The sequence below is a fragment of the Drosophila yakuba genome, chromosome 3R (assembly GCF_016746365.2).
Source record: "Drosophila yakuba strain Tai18E2 chromosome 3R, Prin_Dyak_Tai18E2_2.1, whole genome shotgun sequence".
Classification (NCBI taxonomy): Eukaryota; Metazoa; Arthropoda; class Insecta; order Diptera; family Drosophilidae; genus Drosophila; species Drosophila yakuba.
In genome coordinates this window covers 10,478,768-10,496,697 of record NC_052530.2, presented here as the reverse complement: position 1 = coordinate 10,496,697, position 17,930 = coordinate 10,478,768, and the positions used below count along the sequence as shown (strand labels likewise).

Here is a 17,930-nt window from a genome sequence, read left to right as displayed (position 1 = left end):
AAAGCTCTTGTCCAAAATGGCCTCGACATGTCAAGTGGGTGGGCTGCTCAGCCCCACTGTACCCATTATCCTGCCACCCACCTTGTCACATTGCCATTACCACCGGGCCATCGTCCTTCCGTTTTGGTAATCGCCGCAGACAAGTCGTATGTCATCTACGTGGCCGCCAGGATAACGCCACCTCGACCAGTTGTCGTTGTTGCGGATACGCCTGTGGTGTCCTCCAATCATGCCCCACAATCCCGACAGTCCCCGCTTCCTATGCAACCAACCACAGGGCCGAGAGGCGCCGAAGGGGTAAAAGCACTGTTTGATGTCGCTTAACACCCAGCAGACAAGTGGCCAACTTGGGCACAGGAACACGTCCAAGGACCTCTGCCATGCATGCGAATCAGTTGCCGAGTAGAAGAGTCACAGCTGCCTCACATGCAGTGTCAATGTGGCAATATGGTGGCTCATGGTCGAATTTAAAATTTATTGGAAAAGCGTAAACAAGTGAAGAGCGTTACAAATATTATGCAAAATATTCCACAGAATTTAAAAACTTAGGTTATCGTTATTATACACTATCGAGTTTTCACATATCCCAAACAAGTTTTTTTTTTTTTTTTTTTTTGTTGTATCGTACATTTATTAATTTAAAATCTGTCCATGTGGACAATAATTAAATGTTTGGGTGGGGGGGCATTAACTTAAGGGATTACAAAGTTGTAGATAGGTCGGGGGTTCATTGTAGTGGGTTATAAGTGGGGGAGATCAAGCGGGTGTTTCCTCTGGAGGCGCCTGATGGTTTCACCCAAACAAGTGACAATCATTTTAAGAACTCATCCGACAACTGATTTATGTTATTGAGAAATTCGATAATCCACAAATATATTTCGCCAGTAAGTCGCTGAAATTCCCAGTAATTCCTCCAACATGTGTACATATACTTTTCATTGAATGAAAAAACAAAAACTTCAACATCTGCTGAGCCACCCTATTGCAAACAGGCCAACTAAAAACACAAACAGACTGGTGTATCATTAAACAAGAACAGAACTCGATAAAAATCCTTTGCTCGCCAACTTATTTACTCGCGTTCGTGCCTCTTCGACAAATGAAATGCGGCTTAAAAGAAGTAGGCAAAAACGGGAAAAACACAAGTTTTTGGCTGGCCAAATTCAACCGCTCTGCCAAGTTTTATATACAAAACTTTATCCTGCGCCGAGAAAAAAACACACAAAAAACAGAAACCCAGAATAGAGGGAGGGGGGATCAAGGGAGTACTTAAATTAAAATTGTCATGGCTGATTGCATTTTTGTGCCTGTATGTATGCATGCACATACATACATATATATATATGTGTGTGTGCGATGCACAAGAGTCAATTGTTTATCAATTGAGGTACACAAAACACAAAGAGGGGTTCTTCGTGTGGAACTTGTGTCAGGAACCAGAATAGCATCCACATAGGTCGTGTCCCGACATGTTTTCTCCCTCCTAGGTACCTGAAACGCCGCTAGCAATAGAGATTCCTACCTGACCGATCTCACTGGATCCCAGAAACAGACTGTACAACACGGCCAATAGACCAGAAGAAATAGAAATAGATTAAAAATTCATTAAATCGTTGATAAATTGCGTGAGAGCCCAGACATCAAAAAGGGTTTAGTCCCTTTTCTCGAATCTCAGTAGGTGTTGAACCAATCTAAGCGATCATTTAGATGCGATCTGACCTGGGGCACTCTATGATTTATGTATCTGCAATGGTATGCAATGGTATATCACTGCTGCCCGCTTGACCCCAACTAAGCAATTCAATATCATCGTTGGCCAACAATATTTGCCTTTGTTTTAGTTGGCTTGTTGCTGACCGAGTGTGAGACGGCGGGCTTTTGTTTTATTCCCCACTATTTTGGCACCAAGTTCACTCGCCGCCAACAAGAAATTCTACTTTATAGGAATTCCAGACTGGAGCTCTATTGTTTGGCCGCTTTTTGTGGTATTGGCAATGGCGTCAGAGTCGTTTACATATTTTTTTTGCCAACGAACGGGGGGGAACTGTGGGGGAAAAACTATGCTGATGGCGTGTGCAAATGGAAATCGTACTGCCTTGTTGATTTGCTTTTAATTTTGCATAAATATGCGCGATTCTTAGGGCGGGGGAGAAGGCGGGGGATGCTGCAGTCGGTTGCAGTCTGTCTTAGTTGCTGACAGTCTGGATGGTGGATTACTTTGCTCTACACAACTACCCATCTACATGTATGAATAACTACTCACAGTGCAGCTTGTATAAGCGCAACTGGAATAAATAACTTTTGAGGACTTAAACCAAGAATCAAGGTAGTGAATTTCAGTAGGAAGTAGACTTTAAAGTAATAGAAGGGCTGAGTTATAGCATCTCATTCATAGTTGTCCATACAGAAGCTCCACTGTGAGTGTTTATCTGCATATGAAACCCTCCACCCGGGGCACTTTTTAAAGCTGACTTTCAGCTTTTCGCTGCCTCTAAAATTCATGAATGCAGCAATTTCTGCATCGCTTGCACTTCAATGTGCAGAATTTAATTCACGGAATATTCTGCTGTCACTTGCGACTTCAGTTCATATCATTTCTGTTCAGTTTAGTTCAGTAGTCGCATAATGGAGTGATCTCTGTGGCTCCTTCGCTCCGGAGTCTCATGTTTGTCACTTAAAACGTTTAAACGTTTAATAAGCGACCTCTTGATTGAATTAATATGCCATTGTTGACCGGTTGCACATGATCTTTCGGATTGCTTTCAAGACGGGCAGAACGAAAAAGAGAGAGAGAGTTAATTGAATTGAAGTTGCCTTTCTCAAGTTATGAACTTTTCAACTTTTCAGCACTTCTCAAGTGGCGCGGCAAAGAAAGGGAAAAATCTTTGAATAGATGGGGATTTGTTGCATCGCTTGAGGAAGTTTTAGATTCTGTGCAGCGATTGCAGAGGTTTTTAAGTTTACTCAGTTATATTTGTATGATGAAATTTAATATTTCTTTGCATTTACTTTCAATTCATGATGAAATTCCGCCCTTTGTTTGATGTGGCACATCTCCTTTGATCCTCGGCAGAAGTTCCAGACATCAAACCGGATCATTTTCTTTCAAACTCCCTTCCTCACAGCCCTTTTCTTTTAATCCACATATACGTTCCACACCCATTTACACACACACACATACACACAAAGGCACTCTTCGTAGACCCGCACTTTGTGAAAAGAAACTCCAATCTGAAAATCTCTTTCATACACAATTTTATCAAATATTTTCTATACGCCTGGCTCTCTTTCTTTCTTGTTTTGTTTACATTTACGTGTTCGCCTTTCCGGCCTTTTAATTTAAAAGTGGAACCCATGTCCGCCAACACCATCCACCCAGATACGTTCGTATCTCACAGATACAACAGCACACACCACACACCGCACACACACATTCCGGTATTTATTCTCGTGTTTGTTTTGCGCTGCGCCTTCGTTCGTTGGATCGCGTTGCCTGCTGCTGGCTGGCATTTGGCATCCACATCGACGAGTCCACAATCGTAGGTAAAAACAGTTTCGAAGCGTGTTTCAAGCCGTCAACGTCAACGGTTGCCGCCAGCGGACAACTGCGACGGCGCGCCGTATCCGAGAGATACGAATATCTGTCTATCTATCTGCACCCCTCTTCATCTTCCATCTGCTGTGTGTGTTCATTACGAAAGTGTTAATGTTAATAAGTTGGCTCAGCTTATTCAAGTGCGCGGTGGCATTATAATCAACAGATACTCGCAAAAGATATTAGGAAAAAATATCACTTAGAGCACGACTTTATTTAAGTACACTCACACTTCGTCTGCTCAATCTAAAGATATTTTACGATATATATAAAAATTAACAAGACAACAAAGATAAACAATTCAAACCAAAAGTGCATATGTTATTTTCGATGATTACTCAACGGTTTTATGCAACAAACCTTCCTAATTAGATAAATCAAGTCCAAAATCGGTATATTTGCAAACCCTTAATAAATACCTTATAGAGAAATAGGAATCACTAGGGGTTTCTAACAACCGGCAACCAGAAACCGTGGCCCAGTGCAATCCGCAATCCAAGACCTAAAAGGCAATCCGTAATGCTCAGCGGAGCGCAGCTGTGAACATTTCACTTTCGGTGCATCCGACAGATACGAGCGATTGTTGCACGCCGCTCCAAATTTGCAACGCAAAGTTTGCTGGTCATTGGCTTTTGCCTCTTGACGGCAAGAAACCTTTTGCACGATGCAAATGTCTCTATAAAGAGAGAGATATATTCAGTGTATCTATGAGCTACTTTTGCTATCCACGTAGCGATTGTCTCGGTGTTGGTGACTATTCATGCTAATTTGCACCGAAACTTTATGGGAGTGTAAAGTATCTCCGAGAGTCACTCGATGACGCCTCGTTCAGATATTTCTTGCCAACCAGACATTAGCATATGCAAAACTACTGCCAATATAATCGAATAGAATCGAGTTCGAAACCGAAATCGAAACCAAACTTTGAATGGCGTGAAGTTGCAGCAAATAAGTAAAAGTTTATTTATAAATCATTACCTCAATAAGCTGGGATTTTCCACGAATGAATTGGCATATTCAACTACCCATTTCGTGTGTGTTAACAACAATTGAAAGTGACATCAGCTGCGAAAGTTTATTATCGCAAAATTCCTCAACTTTTGCACTTTATTTATTTTTCTGTGCCTTATTATTTCCATTTGTTATAAAATATATATTTATTTTCTGTGTCTGTGTGTGTATGCTCCAAGTGGCCAAATTACGTGCATTCATATCGCAAAGCAAACAAGTGAGATTACACTCCCTATAAACATGTCATACGAAACCAATTAAATAGTCAAATTAATTGCTTTGATTCGCTCAAAGTGCATTGTTTGAGATACAATTCAATTTGCGGCCAAACGAAACCAAATAAAAGCAAACACGATGAAGTTTCCGGATTATGTTCCAAACAACATGTTGGTGGTAAGCAAAAACCAGGGGCAAACATCTCAGTTGTTTCCCTATAATTAAAGTGATTAAGACAAAAGTGTAGTGTGTGTAACTGGGCCATAAATCAAGTGGTTGCGACTTAAATTATGACTAAAGAGAATGGTTAGGGTCTCAGAACCAGCTAGATAAACAATCTGATGAAGATGAAGGTTACGGTTACAGCTTAGAATCGGGAAAACTTATGTGGCAACCAAACTTCATTGGAAAGAAAAACTTGGCAACGCGAACACGACTTGATTAATTATGAGCCATATCCATTCTATAAAGAAAGTCTTTAACGCACGCCTTACTTCTGCTGCACCCCATTAAATTTCCAACTAATTTCACTTGCAATTAAATTAATTATAATTTTACCGCCCCCATCAAAATGCACAAAGTCGGTCAAAAATCCAGCAAACGTATTCATAAATCTTCTTTCATGTTTTCGGCTCCCTCGCGTTTTATTTTTGTTTTATGCTAGCCAAGCATAACCAAAGATTTCTGGGCAGATGTGGATGTGCACTGATGTCCGATGCAAATCCACATATATACATAGCTATGAAGCTACTACACCTGCAGCAGACTTATAACTTTATAAATATTTATTAGCTTCAGCTTGGCCCACGCGACTGCACAAATTTGTATTTTTGTTAGTTAATTTCGTTTATTATTTATACCAGCCCACGCGTGGTATGTTATTCCGACTTTTTGTAATTGGATGCGTCGTGTTGCGTCTGTCTGTTAAAATTATATATATTTTGATTTTTTTTTTCGTTTTTTTGGTTTGTGGCGCCCACCTGAGACAGGCATGAAAATTTCGCTTAAATTTTGTTGTTTTAGGGGATTGGCTGGCTCGCTGAACGACAGATCCGAAATTGATTGCATTTTCGAATGGTTTTTGTGGAGTTTTGTCGAGTGAATCACGGTGAATTGAATGCAAACTGGATTGGGCAACAGCTTGATGGGATTTGACTTTAATTGATTTATCTTCATTGTATATTGGATTTGTGTAATGACTGGATCTGGAACTCTCAATTGAGTTGGTCCCCATATGGGGGAAGTGTGTCGAATTGCGATTTTGGCTGGGCGGAGGAGCACCTGCTGTGAGGGTAAATGAAGTCAAACTAAAATGATTTTGTAATTGCAGGTGGTAAATTGGGTGAGGAAGTGCGTGCCAGCCGATTGAAATCATTAATTTAATTGAGTTGTTGAATGGCGAACTAAATGTATTTGATTTTCCCAGCATTACACTGTTAATAGAATCACAAATGCAGGCATATAACGTGCCCTTTGTGCCCACTGCTCATAATTAAAATAGAAAAATGAAGATGAGAAAAGAAATATTTACGCTAGCCATTAAAAAGTACATTTACATGTTTATAACTCACATTTCTTGTTCATCTTTCATTCCCAACTTCTTTTGTGCTAAAGAAAATGAAATATTTCTATCTCTGCTGGCTTTTTGTATGCAGATTCGACTGCATTCGTGGCATTTCCAAATAGAATTCAATTGTACACAAATCGTTTTCAGCTTTATTTAGTTCCGCTCTTGTGTCAGGTGTGTCTCAGTCAGAAAAACAACAAATGAAAAGCAAAAGCTCCACAAATTCCCATTCAGTCACAGCGAGTGCACACCCAACAAGTCCTATTTCCTTCATTATTTGTACTATTATTTTTACAACTCACCACCACTACCCCCCTTTACGCACTTCTGCTGGAACCTCTAGTGCATAAAATTGAATCGTGTCCGAGTGGCTAAACATTCATGGGTCGTTCAAGGGAATGGGCAACAGGTCGCATACAAGAGTGTGTAAAAATAATGGAAGTGCGGAAGTCACATGTGCATTTCCGCCTGGCAGCCGTCCTTAACAAATTTCAATTAAACTATATTGAAATAAATTGGGAAATGCAGCAAAGAGAGGAAATTTTACCCACCAATTTTTACTACAAATTTATAGTAATTTTTTACGTTTTTTTTCTATATTCCATATGTACTTTTTGTATAGAATTTGAAAGCATTTAACATATTTCATATTATTTTCTCGATTTTGCAGGGTGATCGAACCACTTGGGAGTACCACACGGTGGCAGTGACTCGGGTGCCGGGTTATGGATTCGGCATCGCCGTTTCCGGTGGACGTGATAATCCGCACTTCGCCAACGGCGATCCCTCGATAGCAGTTAGCGATGTGCTGAAAGGTGGCCCCGCCGAGGATCGATTGCAGTGAGTATTCGATACGACGACCGCGGGATGACTCAACAGAAGTTACTGACCCCTTAGGAAGCAGGGAAGCAGACCTTTTCAATGCATTTTGAATTATTATCTGGCAGGAAACTAATTGTTGTTCGGAATAGGTCCGACATGCTGAATAGACCCCCATGCAGGCTGATCAAATACAATATAGAAGACTTCTAGTTGCCCAGAACTAGTTGTTCTCTACTCCAAACGAAAACGGGCATTATAAATTCCCGACATGCTGCTGACAATTGACATCGTTAATCTTGGGCTTAGAACTTCTTTTTTTCTTCTTTTTCGTATACCCACTCCTTCAAATATAAAACCCGAAATGCGCACACTTCAATACTTCAAACTCACGTAGAGTCGGTCCCAAAAAAAAATAAGAAGGTATTTAATTAAACCAACGCCTCGACAACTCGAACTCGGTGCCTCTGAAGCTGTTTCTCTTGGCGATAATAAAAATTCCAAAGCGTTTTTCAATAGACAGCGAAGAGGCTCTAGTGATTGTAGACTTGTCATAATCTTTTTTCCCAAGAAACTATTTACCCTGGCCCAGACATGCAGAGAACTATTTTCACGTTGTCCCTTACCTGCGACTGCCGGAGGATTTCAAAAGGAAAATCCCGCTGCCGAGGCTGGAAAATTGTTGGCAAAGTGCGCGGAGACAAGTGGAAATTAGCTGCAGCCCAGCACATGTCTTTGAAAAGCTGGCTAAGGGCATGTGGGTTCACTATGGCCAAAGTTTCGCTGCAACTAGTATACACTAAGAAAAATTAATCACTTGGGAATATTCATCATTCCCGAAAATAACATTTTTTATGCATTGCCATCTGAGCTTGCTTCACAAACTACCAACCTAATTATTGTTTTTATTAAATAAAGGTAATCTATATATTTTGTAGACTTGTGTAACACATTTTTCTTAGCACACAACTGAGTTTTTCCAACCAAACTCAAGGCATTCCAAGGCGCATTTTCCGCATTTTTGGCCAGCTTAATCGCTAAGCCGCTCCGAACAGACCGAATGGTTCCAGCCATGTCGAACCGAAAGTAAAACGCGGCTCAGGTTGACTTGGTTCGGTTGCCGCTTCTTTCTGCACTCGTAGACAACTTAATTATGGTTATGTTTCGCCTCAGACATGCAATATAATTTGTATCATTAGGCACTTTGTCTGCCGCGCCGAGAGCAACACACACCTATTGTATCTGTACCTGTATCTGTATCTAAAGTATAACATTCTTGTCGTTAATTCGTCATGTGCTATTTACTATTACATTTTTACTTTTCATTCCTCCACTTAATGCCACTTCTGAGTTCCGTTCCAAGAACGGACCGTAATTGTTCAGGCCTGTACAAACAAACCAAGTACCGCCAGCGATACTCGTATTCCTCAGAAATCCAAGGAAGCCGCTTATGGCAGACGCCTCGGTATTCTTCATTACTTCCAGTCTGGTCTAGTCATGCTGAAGAGCTCAGACAATTGCCGGTTTATTAGCGTATGTCTTCAATCCGAAACTAACCTGATTTCACTTCAAGTTGCTGGGGGATTGAGAGTGAGAAGTCTGATCTCTGCCTGTCCGATCGCATTGCACTCAATGATCCGAAACAAATTGTATCTTTGTATCTGTAGCTGAATATCATGTGTGCTACTGTTTTCAATACCCTGTACTCAGTTGTGACATTGAGCAAATGCAAGCATGTGATAGTAAACCACTGGAAAATATATATTCAGGTAGATAACATTATGATTAAATTCATATACTATTCATTTAGGTCAGTGTGATAGTGTTTTAAATAATAAACTAGCTGATATGATTACTATAGTGACCTTCGTACCAATTTCAATAGAGGCCAATATATTTCCTGAGTATTTTCAAGTTGCGACTATCCCAAAATGTTTCCTTTATTATGGCTGCAGGTCTAATGACTGTGTAGAAATGGACAAGGTCGCTTCTAATGACCTGCATATAAACAGAAACAGAAACCTCTGTTCTCCCAGTTTCGTCACGATTCGGTCATTAGGGCAGGGTTTACGAGCTACGCGACCGACAATTACTTAACCAAGCCAAGTGATCCATATTATTGCGCCCGACACTAAAGCCATTTCTATTCCACATTGCAGAGTCAACGATCGGATAATCTCGGTGAACGGCGTCTCCCTGGAGAACGTGGAGTACGCCACCGCGGTGCAGGTGTTGCGCGACAGTGGCAACACGGTCCAATTGGTGGTCAAGCGTCGCGTGCCCCTCAATCCCATTAATGCTGCAGGTGCAGTGCAGCATCAGCACTCGCACAGTCTCAGTTCGGTTGGTCTAATGGCCAACGGAAGTGGAGGAGTTGCACCCACCCCCCTGACGAGTCTGAGTCAACCCAACTCCCTGAACTCCTCCCTGGTGCAGAATGCCAGCAGTGGTCAGCCCATCAAGGTGACCCTAACGAAGGGCGGAAAGAAAGATGACTATGGTGTGGTGCTCGGCTGCCGGCTGTTTGTTAAGGAGATTTCCTCCAAGGCTCGCGAGCAACTAAATGCCAATGGTTACAGCTTGCAAGAGGGTGACATCATCACCCGCATCCACAACACCAATTGCGGGGACACGATGAGTCTCAAGGAGGCGAAGAAGATCATCGATGGCTGCAAGGAGCGCTTGAATCTGGTGGTTCTACGGGACATCACCAATCAAGCAGCTGTTAGCCAACTGAATCTGAACAACTCAGCCAGCCACCAGGCGTCGGCGAATATATACGCCACTCATCAGCCTCAGGTATCCGGATGCAGCGGCAGCAACAACAATCTCGAAGATCCATATCTGCCGGGCGGAGCCAGTTACTCCTCGCAGAATCTGTACGTGCAGCCACCCACACGCACCTCCAATGGTCCCAATCTCAATGGCAATGGGCTGAACGACGAAAAGAGCAATCTCACACCGCGAGGTCGCTCCCGGGGACCCATCATGGATGGGGTATCTCTGCAGCAGCTGGACAGACCCGTAACACCAACGCGTGGCAGGAGTGCAGCCATCGACGAGCCGCCACGCCCGCCACCACCTAGAGGATCCAGCGGTGGAGCAGCTCAAGAGGATTTCTACAGCTCTCGCAGGCAATTGTACGAGGAGCGCCAGAGTGCCGAGCCGAGATTCATTTCCTTCCAGAAGGAGGGAAGCGTGGGCATCCGCTTAACCGGCGGCAATGAAGCCGGTATTTTTGTGACTGCCGTACAACCGGGATCTCCAGCCTCGCTGCAGGGTTTAATGCCCGGCGATAAGATCCTCAAGGTCAACGACATGGACATGAACGGAGTGACGCGAGAGGAGGCTGTGCTCTTTCTGTTGAGCCTGCAGGATCGCATCGATTTGATTGTGCAGTACTGCAAGGAGGAGTACGACGAGGTGGTGACCAACCAACGTGGCGACTCCTTCCACATCAAGACACATTTTCACTGCGATAATCCTTCCAAAGGCGAGATGGCCTTCAAGGCGGGCGATGTGTTCCGGGTGATCGACACCCTGCACAATGGCGTTGTCGGCTCCTGGCAAGTGCTGAAGATCGGACGCGGTCACCAGGAGATGCAGCGCGGCGTTATACCGAACAAGTCGCGGGCCGAAGAGCTGGCCACTGCCCAGTTCAATGCCACTAAGAAGGAGATGAATGCCAACGAATCGAGAGGCAACTTCTTCCGGCGACGACGGTAAGTTTATTGGTCTTCTACACAAACCGAATACCTAATAACTTTTATTTGTTAACCAACAGCTCGACGCACCGACGCTCGAAGAGTCTGTCCCGCGAAAACTGGGACGATGTGGTCTTCTCCGACAGCATTTCCAAATTCCCCGCCTACGAGCGTGTCGTTCTCCGCCATCCAGGCTTCGTGCGACCCGTAGTGCTGTTCGGACCCGTATCCGATCTGGCCCGCGAGCGTTTGGCCAAGGATTTCCCCGACAAGTTTTCGACTCCACTGCAGGATGACGACAAGTCGGCTGCAACTAGTGGAAAGTGCCGCATCGTCAGGCTCTCGAATATACGCGATGTGATGGATCGTGGCAAGCACGCCCTGCTGGATATAACGCCAAATGCCGTGGATCGTCTCAACTACGCCCAGTTCTATCCGGTAGTGATCTTCCTGAAGACAGACAGCAAGCACGTGATCAAGCAGCTGCGCCACGGACTACCCAAGGCGGCCCACAAGAGCTCCAAGAAGCTCCTGGAGCAGTGCCAGAAACTGGAGCGCGTCTGGTCGCACATCTTCAGCACCCAGATCGCGTTGAGCGACGAGGAGTCCTGGTACCGAAAGTTGCGCGATTCGATCGATCTGCAGCAGAGCGGCGCCGTGTGGATGTCCGAGTCCAAGGTGAGTCTTTTGCTTCCCGTTCGGATTTCAAGTCCATCCTAGTCGTCGTCTGAGTATTGTCCAATGTAGCTAGTCCTTAAGTCTAATTAAAAACCAAGCATCTACTGGATGTCGTGGCTCCATTTGATAACTTTGTAATCTCTAACTTAACGATGTCCTAACTCTCCGAGCAGGTGATGGATTAATGTATGTAGAAATGTAGGTTTTAGGAGATCTCAAATATTTAACACAAACACCTTGTTTCGTTTACCAAACTTTAATAGGAACTGCATTCTGAATAGATAGAAAACCAGTTTGGCTTTCTTTTTCCCTCTTTCCAACAAAACTAAGAACGACTTAGCACGATTAGAGGTCAATTAACATGTCAACACTAGTAACTACCATAATACGTATACATAAAAAACTGTAGACAACAATATTTAAGAAAGGAATGTTTTTTACTGCGTCTATGTATCAGTTTATTTGATATAGTTTTAGTTATACCGATGATATCCCAGCCCAATAGTTTTTTCCAATCTTAAATAATCTTATTTACCGAATGGACTCCTTCAACTAATTTGAAAGCCCTATAACTCTATAATTTCTACAAATGGTTATGGTCAATATTCTAATTTTTACTTTCGATACTTTTTCTTATTCGTTTTTTAAAACACACACAACCACACACACTTACAAACATGCCCATGATTGTTGTCAACGTACCGTAAACAAAAAAACAAAAAAAATCATATTAACAGTTCCCCGATTCCCCCACCGAAATGTTATTCCCCCCCTACATCGCCCAGCCATGCCAGCTAGCTTGTTGCCGCCCCATTTCATCTACCTCAGTGCCACGCTACTCGCAGGATCTGAATCTCAATCTCAATCTGAGCCAGAATCCGAGCAAATCCTATTCGCTTATCCAAAACCAGGCACACACTCCTCCGCCGCCACGCCCACCGCCCGTGGGCTACGCCCACAGCCAGAGTTTGGCTGAAAAGCCCCGAGATCGCAGGTCCTATACGATGGTGCCGATCATAAAGCCCGCTTCCTCGATGCCCAGTGGCCTGGCACCGCCCGTTGAGCCCGCTCCCATGATGCCACTGGATGATAGTGTTCTGGCCATGGATGGCCAGGGATCCAACTCCCAGTATCACAGTTCTCAGCCAAATCTAATGAGTCAGAGCTATTTGAACTCGAATTCGAATGGCGGCAGTACGAGTGCCGTGAATCAATCGAATCACTCAAACGCCGCCATGAGGCCCTTTCAGCCCGGACCATCGGCAGTCAGCCGCTATGGATTGCGGTCCAATGCCCAGGTGGAACGTAGGACCACGCCCTACTACTACCACGAGCTGCTGCTGCAGAAGAATCTCTTCGATTCCAGTCTGAATCTTCTGCCCCAGCAGCAGCAGCAGCAGCAGCCGGATCTGGCCAAGAGCAAGAACAGCAATCTGCAGCTGGAGCAGCAGCAGCAGCAGCAACAGCAGCAACAGTATCTTGCTGCAGATGCATCGAATGCATCCAAAAGGGCACCGATGGCCAAGCCACAGCAGCGATTGATTAGCAATGGTCAGGGCAGAAGCAACTACTCCTCCTCCTCGGGATCACTGAGCAATCTTCTGGCCAATGGCCATGGCAATGGCAATGGGTTGAGCAATGGACACGAGAGCAGTGATGGCACTTTGGCGGATGAGGGCAGCTTTACGCTGGCCTTCAATAATCTCACCAGTCAAATAGCCAGTCTCAATAATTCAAGTAGCCTGAACAACAATAACAATAATTGTAGCAACAGCAGGAGCATCAACAACAACAGCAACAGCCATAGCCACAATATTAATACCAACAACAATAGCCATGTTAATAATGCTGATTCCAACAACAATGTTGGCCAAACTAACGAATGCATTGCATGAGAATCGGTGTTAATTTAGTTGAAAAGCTTCCGAAAGAAGCGAGATCTGATTTATATAGATCAATTCGCTGGGGGCACAAGACTTTTCAACTGAATCTCCTCTATCCTTCTTACCAAGCCCTTCTCTGTGTAATTATCGCATGTAGTTGTTCGTACTAAATTATTCATAAGACCCGAAACTCCTCATGTAGCATGATCAAGAACAATAATACTGCGTGTAGCCCGCTATTCGTTGAATATGTACATATAAATGTGTGTAATCGTGTTGCTAAAATCATGAGTACCACATAATCCTACAAAACAAAGTAAATTGTCATTCCAGGGGATGTATAAAGTACACTATTTAATCTCAAGAGATCCAGGATCTGCATTTATACGAATTTAAATACTTATCTTCTCACATTTCCACTTTGTACTCCCAGTGAATGACAGTTTTCCTACTCCAAACGAACTCATTATCAATAAACCACTTTTATCGAACCAATTTGACATACATATTTAGGCTTAAGTATTTACGCAAAAATCGCCATGCAAATTTTTGCAAATATTCTTATAAAGTTGCTAACTAAATGTTTTTCGTTTCATTTGTTTCTTTTATTTACATACCAAAACCAAAAACAAAAACCAAATATACATCATCATGGTCATTCCCCGCTTAATCACCCGTAAAACCCGATGCATATAATTAAACAAACACCACCAAAAATAATCAAAATGTCCTCGTCCAAAACTAAAAACAAACAAAAAAACCAAAAAACAAAACAACAAAATATACTCAAAATGCCAAATATCTTGTGTTCGTCCACACATTACGTATCCAAATGCTTCGCAATCGAACGCCTCTCAATCAATCGAATCGAATCAATCATATACTTTTCAATGTTTCATCAACGTTTCTTGTTGCTGTTCTTGCGTTTTAATTGACAACAAAAACCAAACGTTGGCGCTAAATTTGACTAAATTCGAACAAACCAACATTATTACTATCGCTAAATTCAATTAACTTTTGCCAACAATTTGCGCCCAAAACCTTCAAACCTGCAAACTACCAAACTACCAAAACCCAGCCAGTAGAATCCCTCTCCGACGATTTCCTATTCCCCATGACCACATCCCGACTCTCGTATGCATCAAGTCCCGAATCCGATTTGGAACTGAGTCCCGGCCCATCCGCATCATTGTCGCTTGGCAATTTGCCGCAGTTGGTTAAAGCGAGCTCAGATCCATCGATTGCCACTAATCAGGATAACTTGGATAGGGATAGAGACATAATTGGTGAAGGACTACCACCTCCATATACGGTAAGAGGTCGAAAAACCAACCAACCAACCAAACAAACAACCAAACAAGCATACAAAACAAAACAAAACATAGAAATGGCATGCGCTTACACTAAACTGAAAAAGAGAAATCACAACCAGAACTTGGGAAGTTTCTAAGCGTCCATCCAATTCTCATCACAATAACAATGGTCAGCCAAAATAAAACAAATAATAAATGAGATTTCAAGCTCAATATTTTCCATTACGTCTCTCAAGAAGTCTTATTTTTGCTGACCAGTTCAACTAGTGTGCTAATCTATTTCACCACCCACTCACGAACCCCTTGCAATGCACCTGCCGCAGGTACCCTACGACCATGGTGTCCCCGCGAATCCCAATCGCCGCCAGACCATGGACTCCAGCAAGTACAGCATCTACGGTACCAACGTGCCCCCGCAGCCGCAACAGCCCGGCGTAGGAGGAGATCCGGCTGCAGTGAGGCCGCAATCCCTGTACGGGATTAATGCGCCCGATCTGCCGCCCCGCATCGATCGTCAGTCGAAGCCGGGGGATATACCGCTGAACACCTCGGGCTCGTCATCGCGAAATGGCACCCTGGGTCGCAGTGCCCAGGAGCGTCTGTTCGGCAAGGCTGTGGTGCAGGACGATGTCCAGGCGGAGTACATAACCCGCAATGCTCTGGTCGGCTCCGGGGCAGCTGAAACCCTGGATCGCCAGCAGCAGCAGCAGCAAACCCACGCATCCTTGGAGCGCCAGGCTCGTTTGAATGCGCAGCTGAAGGCCAACGGAGGAGGCGCCGGAGGTGCATCGACCTACGACAGTGTTTCCAGCTACGACTCGTACAACAATACACAAATGGCCATGCAAAACCTTGGCCGACTGGGTCCCAATGCACCCGACGATCTCAAATCAGTGCCAAATGCAAGGTGAGTTTATAAAATATAGCTTATGTACTTTATTATTTATTTGTTTCCCCAAATTGTCTCAGTGGACGCCCCTTGCCGCCGACGGGTCAGTCGCACGACTACGGCCGCACTCCGCACGACCATCGCAGCTTCGGAGGACCCAACGATCTGAACCGACAGAGCAGTCCGGGCAGACCGCACTACCACGACATGAATGCGTCCCGTAATATCGGTAGGTATACCGCTATACTCGATGGCCTTTTCACAGCTAACAAACGTACTTGATATCACTCGACAGATCCACGCAATGGCACTCCACAGCGTCCTTCGAATCTGGGCCTCGAAAGCAGCCCACGCAAGCCTTTGGTGGAGACGAAAACGGATTACGGCAAATACAGGTATGAATAGGCGTGATGAAAATGCATAGCTTTGGAAATGCCCTCAAAATACTGTATAAATCGCGAGGCTCAGTCAAAATTAAAAAACATACTTCTTACTTTCTTTTTCTCCTGCGCCGTCGTTATTGTGTCAACTCACTCGCATGCCTCTGTATCGACTGTGTCGTAAATATTCCTTTGTATCGTTCTGAATAATTTGTATCTAAATGTGTCCCTGGCCCAATAGACGCTATCATTTACATGCGCCCCATTTGCAGCACTTGCATATGATGCACTCGCTCTCACCTTCGTCCTCGTTGTCGCTCTCACCTACGCCCTCGTCCTTGCCCCTTCACATGTCCTGCGGCCTCCAGCTGACGCAGCAGCAGCTGCTCCGCCTCTCCACCGGCGGCTTCGATCGCCGACCCATTGCTGCACCACGTCTGCATGCCCTGATGGCACCACTGCCACCTCCAGCACTGATGTCCAGTGCCTCGGCCTACGATACACTCGTCTAAGCAACGAACTCGAAATCGAACTTATTTTATAGATTAACTACGACTTTTTGTATGCGATACTGCACTGGAAACATTCCCTTAGTACATACTTTGTCCACTTAAAACACTTTGTTCTTATTTCACCTTTTACCTTCAAGTTGATGGTTAAAGTCTTTAGTGTTCTCAATGATCTGTATTGAAACCTTCGACCATGTAAATAGTAAACTCTTTCGAGAGCTCCAACCCAAAGTGCAATAAACGATACTGATAGAAACCTGATTGCCCCAGATTTTTGTATGCCGTCTAAGCACCATAAATATTTATCATATTTTTACCACACATGTCCTTATAATTACATAAACTTTTTCTCTTTTTTGCTTATGTATTGTGCTCGCCATCATCAACTGTTTGTCCCCAAAACAAAACTCAATCTCACACACCCAAAACCACTGCCACCCATAACGCATTTTATATCACGCAATCCAACATCCCCTAAACCATATGAATCAACGAACCACCAGTCGGAACAACTCCGTCTCACAAGCGGATTACACAAAGCTGCCGAAGACAGCGCCACATGGAGTGGTTCCTCCGCCGAATGTGAGCAACGGCCAAAGCCAGATGAATGGCAGTGGAACGCCCAGCAGCAATGGCAGTGGACCCTTCAAGCCGGTGCCGCCACCCAAGCCCAAAAACTATAGGCCACCGGTGCAAAGTGGTGGCAGCAGTGGCAGCGGTGGCACCACTCCTTGGGAGAATGGGGTAAGTTTTATCCTTCGACATCCAATCCTCGCTTTCTTAGACCTTCCACTCATCGTAAACTTCCTAAATTTCAGGACTCTGGCTCGCCACGTTCTCCAAATGGCTTCTATTATCCACCAACGCCTTCGCATCATCACTACGGCCAGCAGGCGACTCCCGGTTCACCCAGCAATGGCCACATGCAGGCACCGCCGCCGCAGCAGCAGCAGCCCACCTACGGCGGAAGTAATGGCACCTATGGACAGGCGCCACCACCTCAACCCTATCCGCAGGCCAATGGCTACAATGGGAATGGCCATCACTACAACGGAGGCAGCGGCACAGGACCCTATATAGCACCACATCGCGGCATGCCACCGCCAATAGGTGTGTGGTACCCCCATCCTAAGGGGTTCAGTCTTCTAAGCCATGAATCCCCATTATATCTAACATAATGCTACCCATAGGAAACCTACCGCCCCACACGCCCGAACGTCATGCCCTGGACTTGGCCGGAAGTCGGGAGCAGCGTGGTTCGGCCTTCGAACTGTATCGTAAACCGCAAATCGGAGCAACCGCCGGGCACCATCACAACATGAGGTGAGTCCATCCGTCAGATACCCGTAGCTCCCTGATTAAATCC

General features: G+C 44.6%; 1 protein-coding gene across 16 annotated transcripts in view; it reads left to right on the top strand.

Moving 5' to 3' along the window:
- LOC6536288 (tight junction protein ZO-1) overlaps positions 1–17,930 on the top strand; it is an 86,429-nt gene that overhangs the window by 63,799 nt on the left and 4,700 nt on the right. For 5 of the 16 annotated variants that reach the window (XM_002096838.4, XM_015192149.3, XM_015192146.3 and 2 more), the window contains 10 exons: positions 7,060–7,229; positions 9,368–10,930; positions 10,993–11,590; positions 14,552–14,785; positions 15,110–15,693; positions 15,756–15,904; positions 15,971–16,070; positions 17,068–17,308; positions 17,383–17,674; positions 17,755–17,887. In XM_002096838.4, the coding sequence (XP_002096874.1) occupies positions 7,060–7,229; positions 9,368–10,930; positions 10,993–11,590; positions 14,552–14,785; positions 15,110–15,693; positions 15,756–15,904; positions 15,971–16,070; positions 17,068–17,308; positions 17,383–17,674; positions 17,755–17,887 (4,064 nt within the window). Of the gene's footprint in view, positions 1–3,552; positions 3,682–4,785; positions 5,000–7,059; positions 7,230–9,367; positions 10,931–10,992; positions 11,591–12,327; positions 14,786–15,109; positions 15,694–15,755; positions 15,905–15,970; positions 16,071–16,296; positions 16,826–17,067; positions 17,309–17,382; positions 17,675–17,754; positions 17,892–17,930 lie in introns of those variants that run through there. The other 11 variants (XM_015192145.3, XM_015192153.3, XM_039375833.2 and 8 more) reach the window with 8 other exon arrangements.